The sequence below is a fragment of the Camelina sativa genome, chromosome 18, assembly GCF_030686135.1.
Source record: "Camelina sativa cultivar CO46 ecotype springtype chromosome 18, ASM3068613v1".
In the NCBI taxonomy this organism is placed as follows: domain Eukaryota; kingdom Viridiplantae; phylum Streptophyta; class Magnoliopsida; order Brassicales; family Brassicaceae; genus Camelina; species Camelina sativa.
Genome location: NC_141897.1, coordinates 18,480,244 through 18,497,810, shown reverse-complemented (window position 1 = coordinate 18,497,810; position 17,567 = coordinate 18,480,244). Strand labels below are relative to the sequence as shown.

At 37.4% G+C, this 17,567-nt stretch overlaps 5 protein-coding genes across 7 annotated transcripts; 2 read left to right on the top strand and 3 right to left on the bottom strand.

Moving 5' to 3' along the window:
* Window positions 1-206: 206 nt before the first annotated feature.
* LOC104761779 (protein phosphatase 2C 77) lies at window positions 207-2,755 on the bottom strand. Of its 2 annotated transcripts, none has more exons than XR_015588969.1 (4): window positions 1,558-2,636; window positions 1,179-1,475; window positions 905-1,091; window positions 207-833 (listed from the first exon to the last, which is right to left on the bottom strand). XR_015588969.1 is itself a non-coding variant. In XM_010484898.3 (4 exons), exons 1-4 carry the CDS (start codon window positions 2,104-2,106, stop codon window positions 478-480), a joined length of 1,308 nt encoding a protein of 435 aa, XP_010483200.1. In that variant the 5' UTR covers window positions 2,107-2,755; the 3' UTR covers window positions 207-477. The 2 variants fall into 2 exon arrangements, 1 of the variants encoding a protein (XP_010483200.1); XM_010484898.3 differs by having other exon boundaries at window positions 905-1,010; window positions 1,558-2,755.
* An 863-nt stretch (window positions 2,756-3,618) lies between these two features.
* LOC109130513 (uncharacterized) lies at window positions 3,619-4,154 on the top strand. The gene is made up of 3 exons (XM_019240110.2): window positions 3,619-3,697; window positions 3,749-3,897; window positions 3,981-4,154. Exons 1-3 carry the CDS (start codon window positions 3,619-3,621, stop codon window positions 4,152-4,154), a joined length of 402 nt encoding a protein of 133 aa, XP_019095655.2.
* Window positions 4,155-9,077: 4,923 nt separating this feature from the next.
* LOC104761778 (uncharacterized) lies at window positions 9,078-10,518 on the top strand. The gene is made up of 4 exons (XM_010484897.2): window positions 9,078-9,477; window positions 9,673-9,841; window positions 9,929-10,216; window positions 10,325-10,518. The coding sequence occupies exons 1-4, from the start codon at window positions 9,430-9,432 to the stop codon at window positions 10,411-10,413; spliced, it is 594 nt and encodes a 197-aa protein (XP_010483199.1). The 5' UTR covers window positions 9,078-9,429; the 3' UTR covers window positions 10,414-10,518.
* Window positions 10,519-10,586: 68 nt separating this feature from the next.
* Window positions 10,587-13,915, bottom strand: LOC104761777 (U-box domain-containing protein 34). Its single transcript, XM_010484896.3, has 9 exons — window positions 13,599-13,915; window positions 13,395-13,516; window positions 13,176-13,291; window positions 12,966-13,081; window positions 12,570-12,871; window positions 12,392-12,493; window positions 11,862-12,290; window positions 11,026-11,775; window positions 10,587-10,944 (listed from the first exon to the last, which is right to left on the bottom strand). The coding sequence occupies exons 1-9, from the start codon at window positions 13,810-13,812 to the stop codon at window positions 10,729-10,731; spliced, it is 2,367 nt and encodes a 788-aa protein (XP_010483198.1). The 5' UTR covers window positions 13,813-13,915; the 3' UTR covers window positions 10,587-10,728.
* A 530-nt stretch (window positions 13,916-14,445) lies between these two features.
* On the bottom strand, window positions 14,446-17,498 carry LOC109124564 (lycopene epsilon cyclase, chloroplastic). 2 transcript variants are annotated; one of them, XM_010484893.3, is made up of 12 exons: window positions 16,964-17,498; window positions 16,667-16,838; window positions 16,431-16,566; window positions 16,228-16,338; window positions 16,035-16,137; window positions 15,800-15,943; window positions 15,618-15,725; window positions 15,423-15,519; window positions 15,209-15,331; window positions 14,985-15,117; window positions 14,696-14,880; window positions 14,446-14,619 (listed from the first exon to the last, which is right to left on the bottom strand). In XM_010484893.3, the coding sequence occupies exons 1-11, from the start codon at window positions 17,273-17,275 to the stop codon at window positions 14,715-14,717; spliced, it is 1,605 nt and encodes a 534-aa protein (XP_010483195.1). In that variant the 5' UTR covers window positions 17,276-17,498; the 3' UTR covers window positions 14,446-14,619; window positions 14,696-14,714. The 2 variants fall into 2 exon arrangements, with proteins under 2 accessions (XP_010483195.1, XP_010483196.1); XM_010484894.3 differs by having other exon boundaries at window positions 14,700-14,880.
* Between the last annotated feature and the right edge of the window lie 69 nt (window positions 17,499-17,567).

Here is a 17,567-nt window from a genome sequence, read left to right as displayed (position 1 = left end):
TTTTTCCATACTATGATTTGGTTGGTTAGTGTTGTTACTGTTCCTTTGGTTTATAAATAAAGAAAACAGTCGTGACTAATATGAGTTTTTGGTAAAGTCTACCTCCTACTGCAGCATCTTAACATCTGTGACTTTCTTACCAACCACACACAAATTTAATTTGGAGAAAAGGAGAAGTAATAAACGTCAAACAATAACACTAGATCTTTAGCATAGACGAGTGTAGTGTTATTAGTTATTACAATTAACCCCAGGATTAAAATAGGGGATTTTTGTTTGGAAGCTACATCATGTACATTATATATCAAGTTAGCTTACAAAAAAAAAAAGATTAAATAATGGTGGGAAGAGATAACAAAGTAAATAATAAAAATTAAGCAGGAAATTAATATTACAAAAACAATTAATAATATTATTATTACCTGTTCCATTCTTATTTACCCCACCATCAAAACTTTTTCTTTCAAACCTTCTTTCTCAATTCATGGATTTGCTCTTGAACTTCCTTACTCCCTTCAAATCAACAACTACCACACTTATATTGTCTTTGCTCCCTTTTTGCAAAGCCATCTTCGACAAATACTCAGCCGCCGACATTGCCGCCGGATCTTTTCCTTCTCCTCTTTTCTCGGCCGGAAGCAAAGCATCTCCGGCCATAGCATTCTTCTTATGCCATAACAAAATCCTTTTCCTAGCCAAATCGCACACTTCTTCGTTTGTCATTACATCCCAAAGACCATCACTTGCTAAGATGAGACAATCATCTTCTTTGACTCGTCGTACTGAAGTCACTTCAGGATCCGGGATCACTGATGGTTTTAGGTATCTATCACCTGTTATGCAACGGTTTAAAATGTGACTGAACTATTTAATATTGTTTGGGACAAAGTAAAAATATTTTTACCTATGGATCTTGACATTGCTAGCACACCAAAAACACGAGCCCCGTTCCACCGGATTACTTTCCCTCCGGCTGCTTCTATCCTAGCCGCTTCATCATCTCTATCCGGCTACACATAAAATAGCTATAAGAACGTTGACCAATCCATACATATAGAGTTCCTAAAGAACTACGTATATAATTGAAATCCCTGCATATTACTACTAATCATTTAGAGTCATTTCATAGAAGCTACAACATATACCTAAAACATATTAACACACATTATTATACTTACTTTGTGATCAGTGGACAACGCAAGTGGCGTCTTGCCACGGCACAGAACCGCCCTCGAGTCGCCGCAATTAGCGACAAAGATATGAGTCGGAAAGACAACGGCTACCACCGACGTCGATCCCACCGTTTCAGGCGCGTGTGCCACGGGTTCAATCTCTGAGTCAACTCTCATAAAAGAGTTGAACAAAGCCTTCTTCCACTTCTCTTGCCACATGTCACCGTCACAAAACTCCGGCTTCTCCTTCACTATCTCCTCCGTTAACGCTAGATGCATCCTCTCACGGCAATAATTCGCTACCTACACAAACACACAAACAAAACCACATCTTAAAAAACCAAACTTTTGCAGTTTCCGATCAAAAGTATTCGATTAAGTTTACCTGAGAACCACCATGGCCATCGTAAACACCGAAGAAATGAGCACTCGAGTGAGGATTAACTCCATTAGTAACTCGACCATCAAGAAACGAACTAGACGAAACTTGAAGAAACCTAGGAATCGTGGAGACAGAATCTTCCATCTCAGGTCGTCTTCCACAAATCGAAGTCACTCCAAACAAAGGCACACTCTTGAACTCAAACAGACTTCTACTCTCTGTTCTACTGAGTACTTTCTTCTCACCCTGACTCGTCGTCGATCTCGGATCAAACTCATCTGAACCGTTCATCTCATCTCCGGCGGAGATATCAACAACGGTGACGTCTGGTACAACAGATGATGATGATGATGCTAATGAATCTTGTCTTGTATTGATCTCAAAGGATGAACCTTTCATAGCTCCGTCGTCGGAAATCAAAGACCCGGAACCGGAACAAGAATTTTCCGGTAAAGAAACCCTAGATTCGCCGCTGCAGTAGCCTCTAATTCCGGCGTGTGGCTCAGGGAATGGTCTGAATGGAACAGCTATGGCAGGAGAAGCTTCGTCCATTAATGGAATTAAAAAAAAAAAAAACTCAATTTCTTGATCTCTCTCTCACAAAGGGAAGACCCAAACAAACTCAATGAAAGGTGCCAAATTTTTTGATGAAACTTTTTCTTTGTTACTTGTGTTCAAAGAGACAGTTGTGTTTGATTGTTAAAACCCGGTTCGGTGGAAAGAAAAACAAAAAAAAAACGAGAAAAGTCGAAAGATTTGAAATTTAAGAGAGTGTTGTTGTTAACTTTATTAGAGAAGATGAAGACAAGAAACTCATGACTCATAAGAGGAAAAGTGAGACAACCTTAGCTAGCACATGAAACAGATAGAGATTTGCCTAACCCCAAAACAATTACAAAAAAGCTACAAAAAAATTTCCCGAGAAATTCACCAGAAAGAAATGAAAAAATCAATCAGAGAGTTTCCTGGATTCTGGGTAATTCGTTTTAGCCATTTAGAGATTCTGATCTCTCTTTCTCTCTCCCCCCCCCCCCCCCCCCACAATTATTTTTTTAACTTCAACTCTTTTCAAAAACAAAAATAAAAAGAAAATATCGGTTTTTAAATCTGCCACATATATGAGAAAGGTCTTTATTTATTATTACACAACACAGCACAAAAGAGAGAAATGTTTTCATGAACTTGTACTTGCTAATACTATATGGAAACAAATGAGTAAAATTTATTTTATTACTTGAGTTTTGTTTTCACTTCTTTGTTTCATTGATTTTATTTTATTTTTTTAATACACAGTTTCTTTTCTTGGGTGTTCTATAATAATTTACCCCATTATCTTTCATCTCCTTCAATAGGGGGAAACAAATAAAATCATGCCTCCATTATTGCGTATCTATATCGAAGTTATACGTTTTCATATTACAAATTATAAAATAAACGTTTAAATTTACCCCATGAGTAATTTACTACTTTTTCTAATATAGAAACGAATTTCTTTAAATTTTAATTTCATAATGCCACACATGTGACATGTCAATGTCAAGAGAAGCTTATGGGGTAATGAAAAAATGAGTAAATAAGTTAAATTTCCATAATTTTGCAGGTAATAATAGAAATTCCTCAACTATTTCTAAGATTTTTTAGTTAAAAAAAAAAAAGTTATCGTATTCAATAACATAACCAAAAACAAATTTTATTCATCACAAAAAAACAATGGAAATAATTATCGATGACTCTTTTTTTACTGATTTATACATAACAGAATGGTTTATTGAGTTTAATTAACCACTTTACATAACATCAAAAATGATCTTTTCATAGTTATATAATACTTGTAAATCTTTGATTGAGTTCAATCTTTCTATAAATCTTTGATTCTTTTGATCAATTTCATCTCTAATCTTTACAATGGCTTCAAATCCTCAAAATCGTCCTGTCACTCCTAATCCGACCTCAGAATCACGTCGACCTACTAATCAATACGAGAATCCATATTTTATTCATTCATCAGATTCAGATCGGCTCACTACTGACTCAGAGTTTCACTCTTAGCGTCGCTCTGTACGCATGACTCTTAATGTCAGGAATAAGTTGGGCTTCATTGATGGAACAATCCCTAAACCTCCTGATAATCATCCTGATGCAGGTTCTTGGTCACGATGTAATGATATGGTGATTACTTGGTTAATGAGTTCAGTTTCTAAGCAAATAGGCCAGAGTTTACTTTATAAGCCTACTGCTTCTGCGATTTGGTTGGATCTTATGTCTCGTTTTAGGCAAGATGATGCACATAGGGTCTTTGAGATTGAGCAACGGTTGAGTACTTTACAACATGGTTCTATGGATGTTACTTTCATTATACAACGTTAGTAACCTTGTGGGAAGAGTTGAAAAATTACATTGATGTTCATGTTTGTACTTGTGGCAAGTGTGAGTGTAATGCTGCTCTTATGTGGGAGAAATTGCAGCAGCGTAGCAGGGTTACGAAGTTCTTAATGGGGTTAAATGAGGCTTACCAGCCCACACACAGGCATATCTTAATGTTGAAGCCTATGCCATCGATTGGTGAAGTCTTTCACATGGTGACTGCAGACGAGAGCTAGAAGAGTATTCAGCCTGCTACCAAGATTGATAATGTGGCTTTCCAAGCTTCTGGTCCTTCTGATAATGTTGGCTATAACTCCATGGCGCCTTCTACTAATGGCTATTTTTCAGGACCTACTGATAATATTGCTTATGCTGCTTTCCGACCTCACCAGAAGCCTTATTGTACTCATTGTAATCGGGTTGGTCACACCATTCATAAGTGTTTTAAACTTCATGGATATCCACCTGGTCATAGGAATGCTCAACGACCTCCAATGCAGCAAGTGTTATCACAGTTTGCTCCGCCTCGGGCATCTTTTCCAACAGGACAACGTCCTCAATTTCCTACACATGCTCAATTCCAACAAACTCAGAATCAATATCAGCAGAATCAATATTCTCATCAGGGTGCACTATCCAATGCAGTGATGAATTATGCTTCTTATACGCCTGCCCCAACACAGACTGCAACTAATCTTGATTTGAGCAGTTTCACTTCTGACCAAATTCAGAGTCTGATTCATCAACTTAGCACTCAGACCAAAGCTTTAGAGCAGCCGTCTTCTTATCCGTCTGCTACAATAACTGAGCATGGTGCTATGGCTGCAACATCTTCTTCTGGTAATGTTACAATTGAGTTTCCTTCTTCTAGTATTCGTTTTGAAAACAAAATTTTTACTTTTCAACACCAGTGCCTTTCCTCTCTTTATTCTGTTCTACCCAGTGGTAGTTGGATAATTGACACAGGAGCTACTAGCCATGTGTGTTCTGATCTTTCTTTGTTTGATGAGACTTTTCCAGTGACAGGTGTAACAGTCTCACTCCCTAATGGCACTAGAGTTGCTATTATTCATATAGGCACTGTACAAATAACTCAAACAATGGTCTTGCATGATGTTCTTTATGTTTCAACTTTTAAATTCAATTTTATAAGTGTGAGTTCTTTGGTTAGACATGATAATTGTTCTGCACATTTCTATAGTGATTCTTGTTATATTCAGGACTATACTCGGGACTTGATCATTGGTAAAGGTGTCCTCATCCATTGTCTATACATATTGGAGCATCATGACATTTCAACATCTGCGAATTCTGTTTCAGCATCTTTTTCTGGATCCTTGCAAGTAGATGGTCGTGTCTGGCATCAACGCTTAGGTCACCCATCTTCTGTCAAGTTACAATATATGTCGGGTACTTTACCTATGTCCATCTCTAGTTCTTCTCATGATCAATGTGATATATGTCCATTAGCTAAACAAAAGAAATTGCCATTTGTTTCACATAGTAAGCTTTCTCATTTACCATTTGATCTCATTCATATAGATACTTAGGGACCATTTTCTGTAGAATCTATAGAAGGATATCGATATTTTCTCACTATTGTAGATGATTGTACTCGAATCACCTGGATTTATATGATGAGAAATAAAAATGATGTTCTTTCTATTTTTTCGTCTTTTGTTAAACATGTTCAAACATAATATAACTTTGTCATCAAGATTGTTCGTAGTGATAATGTTTCGTCATTCATATCACTCCTAACATTGTTTTCCATGAGCATATTTTCCCTTTCAAAAATGTTACTCCATCTCTTCTTACCACTGATCTGTTTAGTAAAATGGTTTTACCCTTGCCTGTTTCTACTGAGATTGAACTTGTTGATGATACACATTTATTGTCATCAATTGCATCCATTCCTGTCCATGCATCATCATCATTACCGGCATCATCCTCTAGTGTTGTTGCTATACCGGATGAGACTGTTACAGTTGCCATAGGACAGATTGCACAAAACAATGATCGGCCACGACGCCAAGCTAAAGCTCCAAGTTACTTATCTGACTATCATTGCAATCTCACAAACACTTCTTTTTCTAATTTGACTTCTCTTGATCTTTCTTCGTCTGATTCTTCTTCTTCTATTGTTGCGTTCTGCAATCTTACTCAGCTTTCTGATAATCTCTCTTCTTCAGATCCTCTTGTTGTTTATCCTCTTGATTCTATTCTTACCTATTCCAAATTGAGTCCTTCGTATCAATATTTTGTTCTTTCATGCTCAATTGAATTGGAGCCACAAAATTTTAAGCAAGCCATGGCTCATCCTCATTTTCCCAAGGCTATGGATGTGGAGATTGTTGCTCTTGAGTTACTTGGGACTTGGAGTGTTGTATCTTTACCCCCTGGTAAGACGATGATAGGGTGTAAATGGTTTTACACTATCAAATATAACCCAGATGGATCTATTGATCGTTATAAAGCAAGATTAGTCGCCAAAGGGTATACTCAGATGGAGGGGATTGATTACATTGATACTTTTTCTCATGTAGCTAAGCTTGCTAGTGTTAAACTTGTTTTGGGTTTAGCAGCTATACATGGATGGACACTCACACAGATGGATGCGACTAACGCTTTCCTTCATGGGAGCTTGGATGAGGAGATCTACATGAGTCTCCCTCAAGGATATACTCCTCCGGGTGGTGCACCACTTCCTCCTAATCCAGTTTGTCGGCTCCATAAATCTCTTTGTGGTTTAAAGCAGGCTTCTCGCCAATGGTACCACTGTTTTTCTGGAGTTATTCTCAAGGCTGGTTTCTCTCAGTGTCCTGGTGACAACACTCTGTTTGTCAAAGAACGAGGAACAAGGTTTATTGCTCTCTTGGTGTACGTTGATGATATCATGATTGCCTCTAACAATGACAGTGATTTGGAGGATCTTAAGGCTGTCTTACATGCTGCTTTCAAGCTCAAGGATATGGGTGCTCCTAAATTTTTTTTGGGATTAGAAATCGCTCGTAATAGCAGTGGTATCTCTGTTTGTCAACGAAAGTATGCTCTAGATATATTGGCTTTAAATGGCTTGTTAGCTTGCAAACCTTGCAGTGTACCTATGAATCCCAATGTTCACCTGACAAAGGACATGGGTACTCCTCTTGATTCTGCGCGAGCTACATCATACAAAGAACTCATTGGGAGATTGCTTTATCTCACCATCACTCGGCCAGATATCACTTTTGCAGTCAACAACTTAAGTCAATTTCTCTCTTGTCCTGCGGATGTGCATCTCCAGGCCGCATACCAGATTTGCCACTATATCAAAGGTAACCCTGGTCAAGGACTCTACTATGTTGCTACCTCAAAACCTTGCCTTAATGCTTTTTCTGATGCGGATTGGGGCACTTGTCCTGAAACTTAAAGGTATATCTCTGGCTTTTGTATTTATCTGGGCAAAAGCTTTATTAGTTGGAAGTCTAAGAAGCAACATGTTACTAGTCGTAGCAGTACAGATTCAGAGTATCGCAGCATGGCTCTTGCTACTTGTGAACTCTAGTGGTTGAATTAGTTGCTCAAAGATTTGAGGATCATTGTCACTTCACCTGCAAAGTTGTTTTGCGATAACAAGTCGGCTATACATATTGCCACAAATCCAGTGTTTCAAGAGCGAACGAAACACATAGAAATTGATTATCATACCGTTAGAGATCAGATGAAGAACGAGTTCTTGAAGCTCTTTCACGTCTCCAGTGCGAATCAACATGCTGACATCCTGACAAAAGCTCTTCAATCGGGTCCTTTCTATTTTGTCCTTGGCCGCATGTCTCTATCAAGCCTCTTCCATCCTTCACACAATTCTGTTTCAGAGGTTTGTGGGGGTGTATTAGAATAAAAAATCAGTTTAATTAATTGGTTTAGCACATTATATATGTTATATAGTTTATGTAGGATTAAACTTCCTTTTATTTAATCTTACTCTATATATATAGCTGTAATCTTATATTTACAGATTAATGAAAAAATTAGTTTTGTTCAGTTAGTATCTTATCCAAAACTTAAGACATAACATCAAAAATGACAATTTCATAGTAATATAATACTTGTAAATTCTACTTTGGTAAAACAGAACAAAATAGAATAAAAATTATATTTATAGATAGAGATTAAAAAAATTAAAATAATGACATTCGGGGTGGATGGGATACCAAAAACAGAAGGGGAGGAGACGAGAGAAGCGAAGTGCTGTTGTGTTGTCATGCAGATGATTATTTCGTTCTTCTTTTTATTTTTCCCAAACAATATATATATATATATATTTTTTTTAAAATAGTAAAATCAAGTAGGTCCCACTCCTGTCGGAAAACAGACCGGATGGTCACCACGTAGACAGAGAGAAAGAAGTCATTAGATTTGGTAAACCAAAAAAAAGAGAGAGGATGATGATGTGTACGGTGAGAGATCTGTTAGTTGGGGTGGCGGGAGAAAAGAAAAAGAAAGAGAAGAGGTTCACTGCACTGACATCGACACGTCTCTCTTTAACTTCCGTAAATATCTTTTGTGTTTTCTCTTTGTTTTTGGTTCTGTAAATACTATTTTTAGAAAATAATTAACTATGGCTTTGTCTCCACGTGTTTGGTAATCATTGGACCATGTAATGATATGTAAAATTAAAAAAGTATAGTAACGTATGTAGCTTTTGGATGGGCAACAAAGTACCCACCAAATTCATCATATACGTATCAAGTACACTGAACGGCTGAACCAATCATATAAATATATAAATCGTAGATATGAAAATTTTTGTATATTCTTTTTATTTCTTAAATGAACGCAACTTAATGGATATGAATCATGTGATCTTTATGATTTAATTTATCTTTTCTTTTTCGGGAGATATTACAGTATATATATACGTAGAGTAGACAGACTCATGCAATTTTTTTTAAAAGAAGTTTAATTTAATAGTAGTATTTATTTTTAAGGCTGTCAGATAAAGTAAGATATCTTTTGATATATTAAAAAAAGTTTATATTTTGTAATATGTGTCACAAATTTTGAGATGAGCAGTTGCTACACGGATCTGTTGTTGCAAAGTATAGAGAGGAAATACTGTATAGTGGCGGTCACATAAACACATATAAACAATATTTCTTAGTTCTTAAAAACATAAAACAAAAACATCTAAACTCATTTTAAAAAGAAAGTGGAGCAGTAAATATAGTAACAAACTAACTAACAGTTCTGAAAGTGTGGTTTATTACTATTACTGAGTGAAAATGGTAAACTATATATGTCATTCGATAAAGCTAATTATTAAAAACAGCAACCAATTGAATTGGGCTTGGCCCATCCATTCTGATGATTGAGATTTTTTTAATTTTTATTTATTTGTTTTTCGTGTGTTACCTTTGCTCTGTGGCTCAGATTTTTTTTTGCTCCTTAATTTTCTTGAGCCTTTTGTGGCAGAGGAAAAAAAAGACTCTTTACTCGTGTGTCAGACAGTAAAGCTTCTTCTCTTCCATGGCGTCTATTGTCAGACCTTCAGTTTCACTTAATCTAAGACCAAAGGTAAAGCTCCTCCTCTACTCGCTCACTCACTCACTCATAAATTAGGTTATTCGATTCTGTTACTAAGGGTTCTTCTTTACCTTTTCTTTAATTATCAAGAAATTGATATGTGAGTTTAGAAATTAGGGTATCATTTAAATAACGATTTTTATTTCTTTGGATTGATGATGGATTTTTTTTTTGGTGTTTGGCAAGATTACTTGCACGAATCTCTCTACGAAAGAGAGGTTTGAGTTTCAGAAGAAAAGTATGAGGAAACAAAAGCTCAATGTTAGGTTTTGTAGCTTGAAGGCTAATAAAGCACAAGGATCATCGGTTGAAGGGATTAGTCTTGTACAAGAGAAAGAGCTTAACAACAAAACCGGTGATTAACACGATCCCGCTTTTTTTTTTTTATATTAAGACTTTAATATCGTATGAAACCGTTTAATTTTGGTTTTAAAATTTCTAGATTATGGAGTTGTTGGTGTTCACCATGTTGGTCTGCTCTGCAAGAACCTAGAACGGTCACTCGAGTTTTACCAAAACATTTTAGGCCTTGAGATAAACGAGGCAAGGCCACACGATAAGCTTCCATATAGAGGAGCTTGGTTATGGGTAGGTTCAGAGATGATTCATCTTATGGAGCTTCCAAATCCAGATCCATTGACAGGTAGACCAGAGCACGGAGGACGGGATCGACACGCTTGTATCGCAATCCGTAATGTTTCCAATCTGAAAGATGTTTTGGACAAAGCTGGTATATGAATTTTTTTGATTCTTTCTTCTTCTTCTTGTATCCTGCTTAAAAGGATGTTTCTTTTTTTTTTTTTTTGCTATAAAGAAGTTTTGTTTTTGAACTTTGCAGGGATAGAGTATACAATGAGTAAGTCAGGGAGACCAGCGATATTTACTCGTGATCCAGATGCAAACGCTCTTGAGTTTACTCAAATTTGATTTGTCAGTGAGTATTTTGTAGATGATATATACCTCTAAAAACATCACTTGATTATATAAGTTGTAGATACTCTTCTTCATGTTCTTATAGTCTTCTTCACTTCATTAACTGTGTGTGGATCAGTTCCATTTAAGCCTGCACATTCTGAATGGAATTATAAAAGCAAACCAAATTGTTGTTGACTTATTGTTATTTCATACCACAATAAACATTAGAGAAAAAGAAGACTAACAGAGTTGATACACCTGATTCAAACAAGTTCAGGGTATTCAAATTTAATATATACAAATTAGTGTCTACTGTATTTAGTGTGATCAAAAGGAGCCAAGAGTAGTAGAGAGGTCTAAGCGTGAACGAGATCGCCACTCTTGTATAGCCGATTTGAGGGTGTGGTTCGGTGTGAGATCGGAATGTTTGAGCCGATGCTTAGTCACGGGAGACACATTTTGATGTTTTTGAATCCATGCCTTTATTGCTTTTCCTTCATACGTGAATCCATCTGCTGCTATCTGTGGATCTTCCATTATTTCCTGCAATCAACCAACTCAGATATTTAAAAAACCTGAGCCATCAAGAATTGTTGTCCTTGCTATGGTTGTTTTCTGGTTTACCTTAAGAATTGGACAGTAATAGTGAGTTGGTGGTCGTACATTAGCCTGCTCTGTCTTGAGTCTACTATTTGCGGATTCAAGAATCTGTTTGAGAGCGGGCAAGACTTGTGTGTCAAGATCTGGTCTGTCTCTGCATTTGAGCTGCGAACACCTGATTGCAATACGAGCTAGTTCTTTGGCTTCAGCTATGGGCCAATCTCTTACTGATTTATCTAACATATCTTCAAAACAGCCTCTCTTTACTGCGTCTTCAACGCAGAAAAGAAGACCGTTAGGATGTCGAGCAGTTAAAAGCTGGAGAATTATGATTCCAAATGCGTAAAGATCTGATTTTGGTCTGATAGTGCCGGTTCTTTGGTATTCTGGGTCCATGTAGTAGAGTGTACCCGCAATAATCGAGTTTCTGTAAACCGTGACACTCTCCGGTGCTTCTTCTGACATGAGTTTTGCGAGTCCAACGTCGCCGATTTTGCTAACGAAGTTTCTGTCTAAGAGTATGTTACCTGGCTTGAGATCACGGTGCACGATGGGCTCGGGTTTTGAGTTGTGGAGGAAAGCTAGGCCACAAGCAGTTTCATAGATGATTCTGAACCTGATGAACCATGAGAGAGATGTTTTCCCTTTTTTAGGAGTGATGTGACAGTCCAAGCTACCATTCTCCATGTACTCATAGACAAGGCAGCCATTCTCAGGACAAGCACCGAGGAGAAGAACGACGTGGGGATGTCGAAGCTGGCTTAAGACTGAGATCTGCAGGTAAAATTGGACAGTTGATTTCAGATATCAGAGAGATAAAAGACTGTCTTAGATCTTTAGATTAGCTTAGTGATGTTAACCTCTTTTAAGAATTCTTCTTTCTTTTCGATTGAATCGGGTTTGAGAACTTTAAGAGCTACTGGGGTATGATCAAGACTGCATTTGTATACTTTTCCGTATCCTCCTTCGCCGATTATTTTACAGGAAGAGAAATTATCAGTAGCTGCAGCTATTTCTTCTTTAGTGTACCTTCTGTACCGCCCATCTCTCAAGAAGAGTTGCTCAATGACTTTCTGTTTCTCTATGGACTGTTTCAGGGCATCTAGCTCGGCTAATTGCCTCTCGCAGAACTCTTTGGCTAGCATTGATTTTGCTTCCTCGACTTCTCTTACAGCTTTTAGATGCTTTTCTTTCTCTTCCGCTGCTGCTTTCCTCCGCATTTCTTCTTTTTCTAGAGCAGTGATGACCTTTTCCGTTTCTTTAACACACTCAGAGGAAAGAGACTGGACCTGAAGTCACAACGTGGGATTGAGTTCACGAATCCATCAGAATGCCAAAACATTTTATGGAATAGATTCTGAGAAAAAAAATTTGAAACTAGAACACCGACCTGCGTTTGTTTATGAACTAGCTCTTCACAAGCTTGTTTGTACATGGAAAGAGTGGTTTGTACTTCTTTCCTTAGCTGCTCGACCTCAGCTTTAACATCTGACTGTAAAAACAGGTCTTGATATCAAAATCAGATTAATTTTGTGTAACAGAGAATCAAACGCAACAAAATGGCTCACCTTTGGTGTTTTAATGTGAGGTCTAGGATCCAAGTGTTTTTTACTAGTAGAAACAGTACTATGTCTAAGGATAGAACGAGCGTGTTCGTCATTGACAAAACCGACATCAGTTGAAGATTGTGCATCAGAAAACACTCGAGAGACTGGATGACTGTGAGGTAAAGAGGCAGGCCTTCCAATTCGCTTCCTGCCTGAGGATGAGATGGATGAAGCAGACAAGCCTGTCTTATCTGAGCGTGTGCGACTAAAAGATTCTGTATAAGCTTCAGCTCCATCAGGTATACGGAAACTAGTTGATGAATCTGTTGAAAGTTTTACAGAGAAACAGCAACCACAGGGGAATCAATAAAACTGAAAATTTACACTTATGGAAGTGAGAAAGTGATTGAGACAAACCTGCAGTAAACTGATTGGTTGATTTGGTTAAGATTCTATCTTTACAAACAACATAGATCTCACATGACTCTGGAGCTTCTCCTAGTACAGTTAATGGTAATTCTTGTCCTTTTTTCCTACCAAAACCAATCCTCTTAAACGTTTGAGCAAAGATCTCATGACATATACAAAATCTCAATTTAGAAACAATGGATAAATAATTAAATATACCTCGTGAGGAAATTTGAAGAGCAAGAGCCAATGACTAAACACTCAACCTCAGTATCTGACATATACTTCAAAAGTGCGTTTGCAGTATCATTATGTTCCAGCAACAAAGTCTCAACCTAACACATTTTTTTTACCAGTCGTAAGTTCCAAAATCCCTAACAACAAAATTGATATTGGCTACACACAAAAAAAAAAAAAAACAAAAAACAAAAAACTCACTTTGTTGGATTTGCAGATCTTCTTAAACGGCGAAAAAACTTGTTCATACTCATTTCTCAAATCTCGTTTATACATAGACACAACACTCTCTTCTAATTCCTCCACAGGAATCTTAGATCCAGCTTCAACCAAACAAACAACAAATTCAAAATCATGATTTGTCAGAGTAAAAATTACGAAACCTGGGAAATTACTACTACTTACAAGGAGATGGAATAGTTGTGACGGTAGGGATAACATGAACAAGAACTAATCGATCGATTTTAGGAAGGAAGTTTTCGATGGTCCAACGAAGAGCACGACGGCTAGCTGTTCCTCCTACGGCGTCACCGACAGATCCTTTAACAGCGACGGATACTGAAGAATAAGACGGAGCTCCTCCGATTGATTCGAAGAACTTGTTCGTCATCACCACCATGAGAAGACGACGACCCCCGCGTTTAAGTTTGTTGACTTATTGTTTGTATTTATTGAACTCATGAAAAAATATTTTAAAAGCGCTTGCTTTAATAGAAAAGTCTTTTAGAGGTTGTTGACATTAGCAATGATGTAATACTAAATTTTGAATTAAAATGTGCAATTAGCGAAATTTAAAGAAATTATATTATTTGACTAGTAACTGTTTTATAATAAGGTTGAGAGGATTTTTTATTGGATTGATTAGTTTAATTAAAGAGGAATATCAAATTGTATGTATTTGCTTGTTCTAAGATTCTGAATGTGATGCAGCGAACATATACTTTTTGTTCATAAATAGAGAAATGATTAAAGACGGCACAGTACTCCCACTTGCAGTATCCAATAATAATCCTATATGCTCAGTTTCCGGACAGAATAGAATCAAATGTACTATATAGATGATAGATTAATGAGAGTATTTGCACTTAATTACACGAAATATATATCATATTAAACTAAATGGCATTAGTCAAAAATTTCTGCCAAATAATATGGGTTGAAACATGCCTTTGAACATTACACTTGTAATTTAAGCATTGTAGATGATTAGCGATTGAGAGAATACATATGTTTGAAGAATCTAAACTCCTAATGAGAAAAAAATGAGTTTTTCATAAACAATGATCAAGACTCACATTTCACAAAATGTCTATCTCTCAATCTCAATTCTCAGTCGCTTACCACAAAACATAGACTGATTTTGTTCTTTTCCATTTCCATTTCGATCACTCCTTAGATTCTTCTATACACGATTCTTTCCAACTTCCTAGTAACCCACATATCATTCTTCGATCGATTATTCAGATAAGATAAACCATATATATATATATACACACACAAACCTACGAGTTGATAAGAGAATCATATTCTGAGATAGGTTCGAATCATGGTTGCTCCGGTTGGATCAGAGATGAGGTGATTGATGAGACCTTTTCTCAATTTGTTTGGTGCAATGACGAACATGTACAAAGCAAACAGAACGAGATCTCCTGATGTTAATGTTGATCCTAAAAACCCTCGCCACATCCTGATTGATGTCAGTGAAAAAGGAGAATCAATTCTCTTGCTTCCCAAACATTCTTTTTAGTAAATGGATCAAGAATCAGTGTCTTAAAAAATGGGATGCTTTACCATTTTGGAAGGCGGAAGAAAGTTTCGAAGAAGCTTCTAATGCCTTCAATATCGAACTGAACTATGAGCGCAAGGCCAAAGAGAAAGAATGCTCTTTGTCGTTTCCTCTCTGGTGGCCATAAAGTATCCCAAGCTGCCAAAAACGCACAAGTTAAAATTTGAAAAGGTTTTGTCATTGTCTGATAGTAATAGTTAACTTTGTGCTATTAGTATAGAGCTCTCACCTTGTCTTGAAATATTGCTGTTGGTGTGTTTGGTTAAGGAAGTAGTAGACTCTTGTTTAAGTATCTCCGCGATGACTGATGCGTAATTAGGAGCTTCGGACAAAGATCTCACAACTGAATAGCCTGTTTAATTGAGGAAAAAAAATTAGGTAATAGATGGTGCAGATTCAAAATGTTAATAACCGCAACTCGAGTCAAGGCTTGCTCTAACTACCTGTTGCAGGATGTACCATGCTAGCGGCAGCACCAAAGGCGAGATTCTTTTGTTCGGTGTCAGGCAAGGAACCACCAACAGGGATATAGGACCATTCCTGTAGTTTTTATATTAAAACGAATTAATAAAGCAAACCCAATGGTTTGTATGGTGTCTAACAAGTAAAGTACTATTATTTCATATGTATAGATTCACCTCTTCGTAAGTTTTTAGAACTCGAATTCCAAGGGTATCTAATCGTAACATGAGCTTCTTTTTTAACAAATCAAAGGGCATAACATCTTTCGAGGCCAAGCATGTCTCCTGCAAGGAGTTCAGTTGGATAAGCAACAGAATTTTCGCAAGAGCTACTAAAATAGAAGGAGAGAAACAACAACCTCAAAGAATACTCTTGTCTTTGTCATAGGCATGGCGTACAGAAACGTTGGGTAGTCAGCTTCTAAGCTCCGAACTTTCTCGTTTGTATAATCTCTGTAATCCATGAAAACCATCTGCTCTGGATCATATGGACTGTTTTCCACCTGAATAGATCATATAGAAGAACAGTCTCAATATTTACTTCACAATGTTATTGCTGTGGGAATATCATATATCATATATTAAAAACTTTACCTCAACTTCCACGCCGTAGGCAGTTTGGACACACACTCTAGGTCCCCCAACTTCGTATTGCAAGAGCTTTCCCGAAGCTGCTCCAGAAGCAACAGTGGCAAGCCTGCATTTGCTACAAGTCAGAACCTTCACTTTGCTCCAAAACGTTTCATTTAAAACAGGAATAGTACCATCTCTGGTTCCAATCTTTTACCTGCATGGAATGACGGCATTGCCTTCACAGGCAACAAGTCTAAGACCATTAGAAGCTTCTGTTATGCTGTCAACTTTGGAGCTAAGGTACGAGACACCTGAGTCCACACACCTAGGAAAAATTAATTAACACATTATGGATTTAAACAGTTCGAATTCAGGAGATGCAGGACAACTAAGAGAAACCAAAGGTGCATTCTTTACCTCCTCAAGAGCTCCTCGTGGAGTAAACGTCGACTAACCCTTCCATAAGCACGGCCAATGGTAATAGGATTGTCATCGTCCAGATACACAAGAGTATCTCTCCAAACATGCTCAATACATTTTTGCAACCCAAGATCTTAAAAAACAGTAACAAAAACGTTCACCAAGTTAACAACACCAAGGAGAAAGTGACTAAAAATGATGGAAGAAGAACAATATCAGGTAGAACTCTGTACCATTGAATTCATCTTCCCAAACACCGTAATTGTTAGTGAAAGGAAGATCTGGACCAATGAGTCCAACTTTAAGTCCTAGCTTAGCTGATTCCGCAGCCAAGGCTAAACCAGCAGGACCACAACCAATAACCACTAGGTCCAGAGCACCATCGCCGACTGATATAGGAGGTAACTGTAAACCCAAAATCCAGAGTTGAATTCAAATCGATACATCTAGTAAGAACAAATCAAAGCAAAATCAAAGGAAACGTTCGTTTTCTTCATAAACAAGGCAAGGGCAAAAAAAATCAAACGGGCCTTATCAACAAGCTTGGACTGTTGGTCATCCATGTCTTTGTTCTGCTGCATTTGAACGAACACGATCTCAGAACCACCAGCTTTCACGAAATCTTCTTCGTCGGCGAAATCCTCTCTCACCGCCACGCAACTCTCACTCCCGGAGCTGCTTCCGCCGCCGCTAGCTCTGAGACTACTACAACACAACCTGAAACGAATATTCCTAAAGCTGTAACTCTTATTAACCACCGGGGATTTCCTTGGAGAAGTACTCCACGACGGAAACGTTGAAACCGCCATTGCTGCGAAATTCCTAACCCCAACACACTCCATTTTTTTCCTCCTCCCCCAAATTACAAATAAATAAATTGATATAATAATAGAAAAAATCTTCAGGACGAAGATGAGAATCTCTTCACGCCATTGTTATAGTACCCCCAGTGAGGTGTATGTATTGCAGAAAGAGGAATCTAATTGTTTCCCTTTTGTAATATTTGCAAAAAAATCTCGACCAAATTTTTTTGCTCACAATGGCTTGGAAGAGCCTTCAGGACGAGAGGACGGTATCAAGGATAGAACCGGGCCTATGGGACTCAATTCGCCACGTGTAATTCTCTCATTGGTG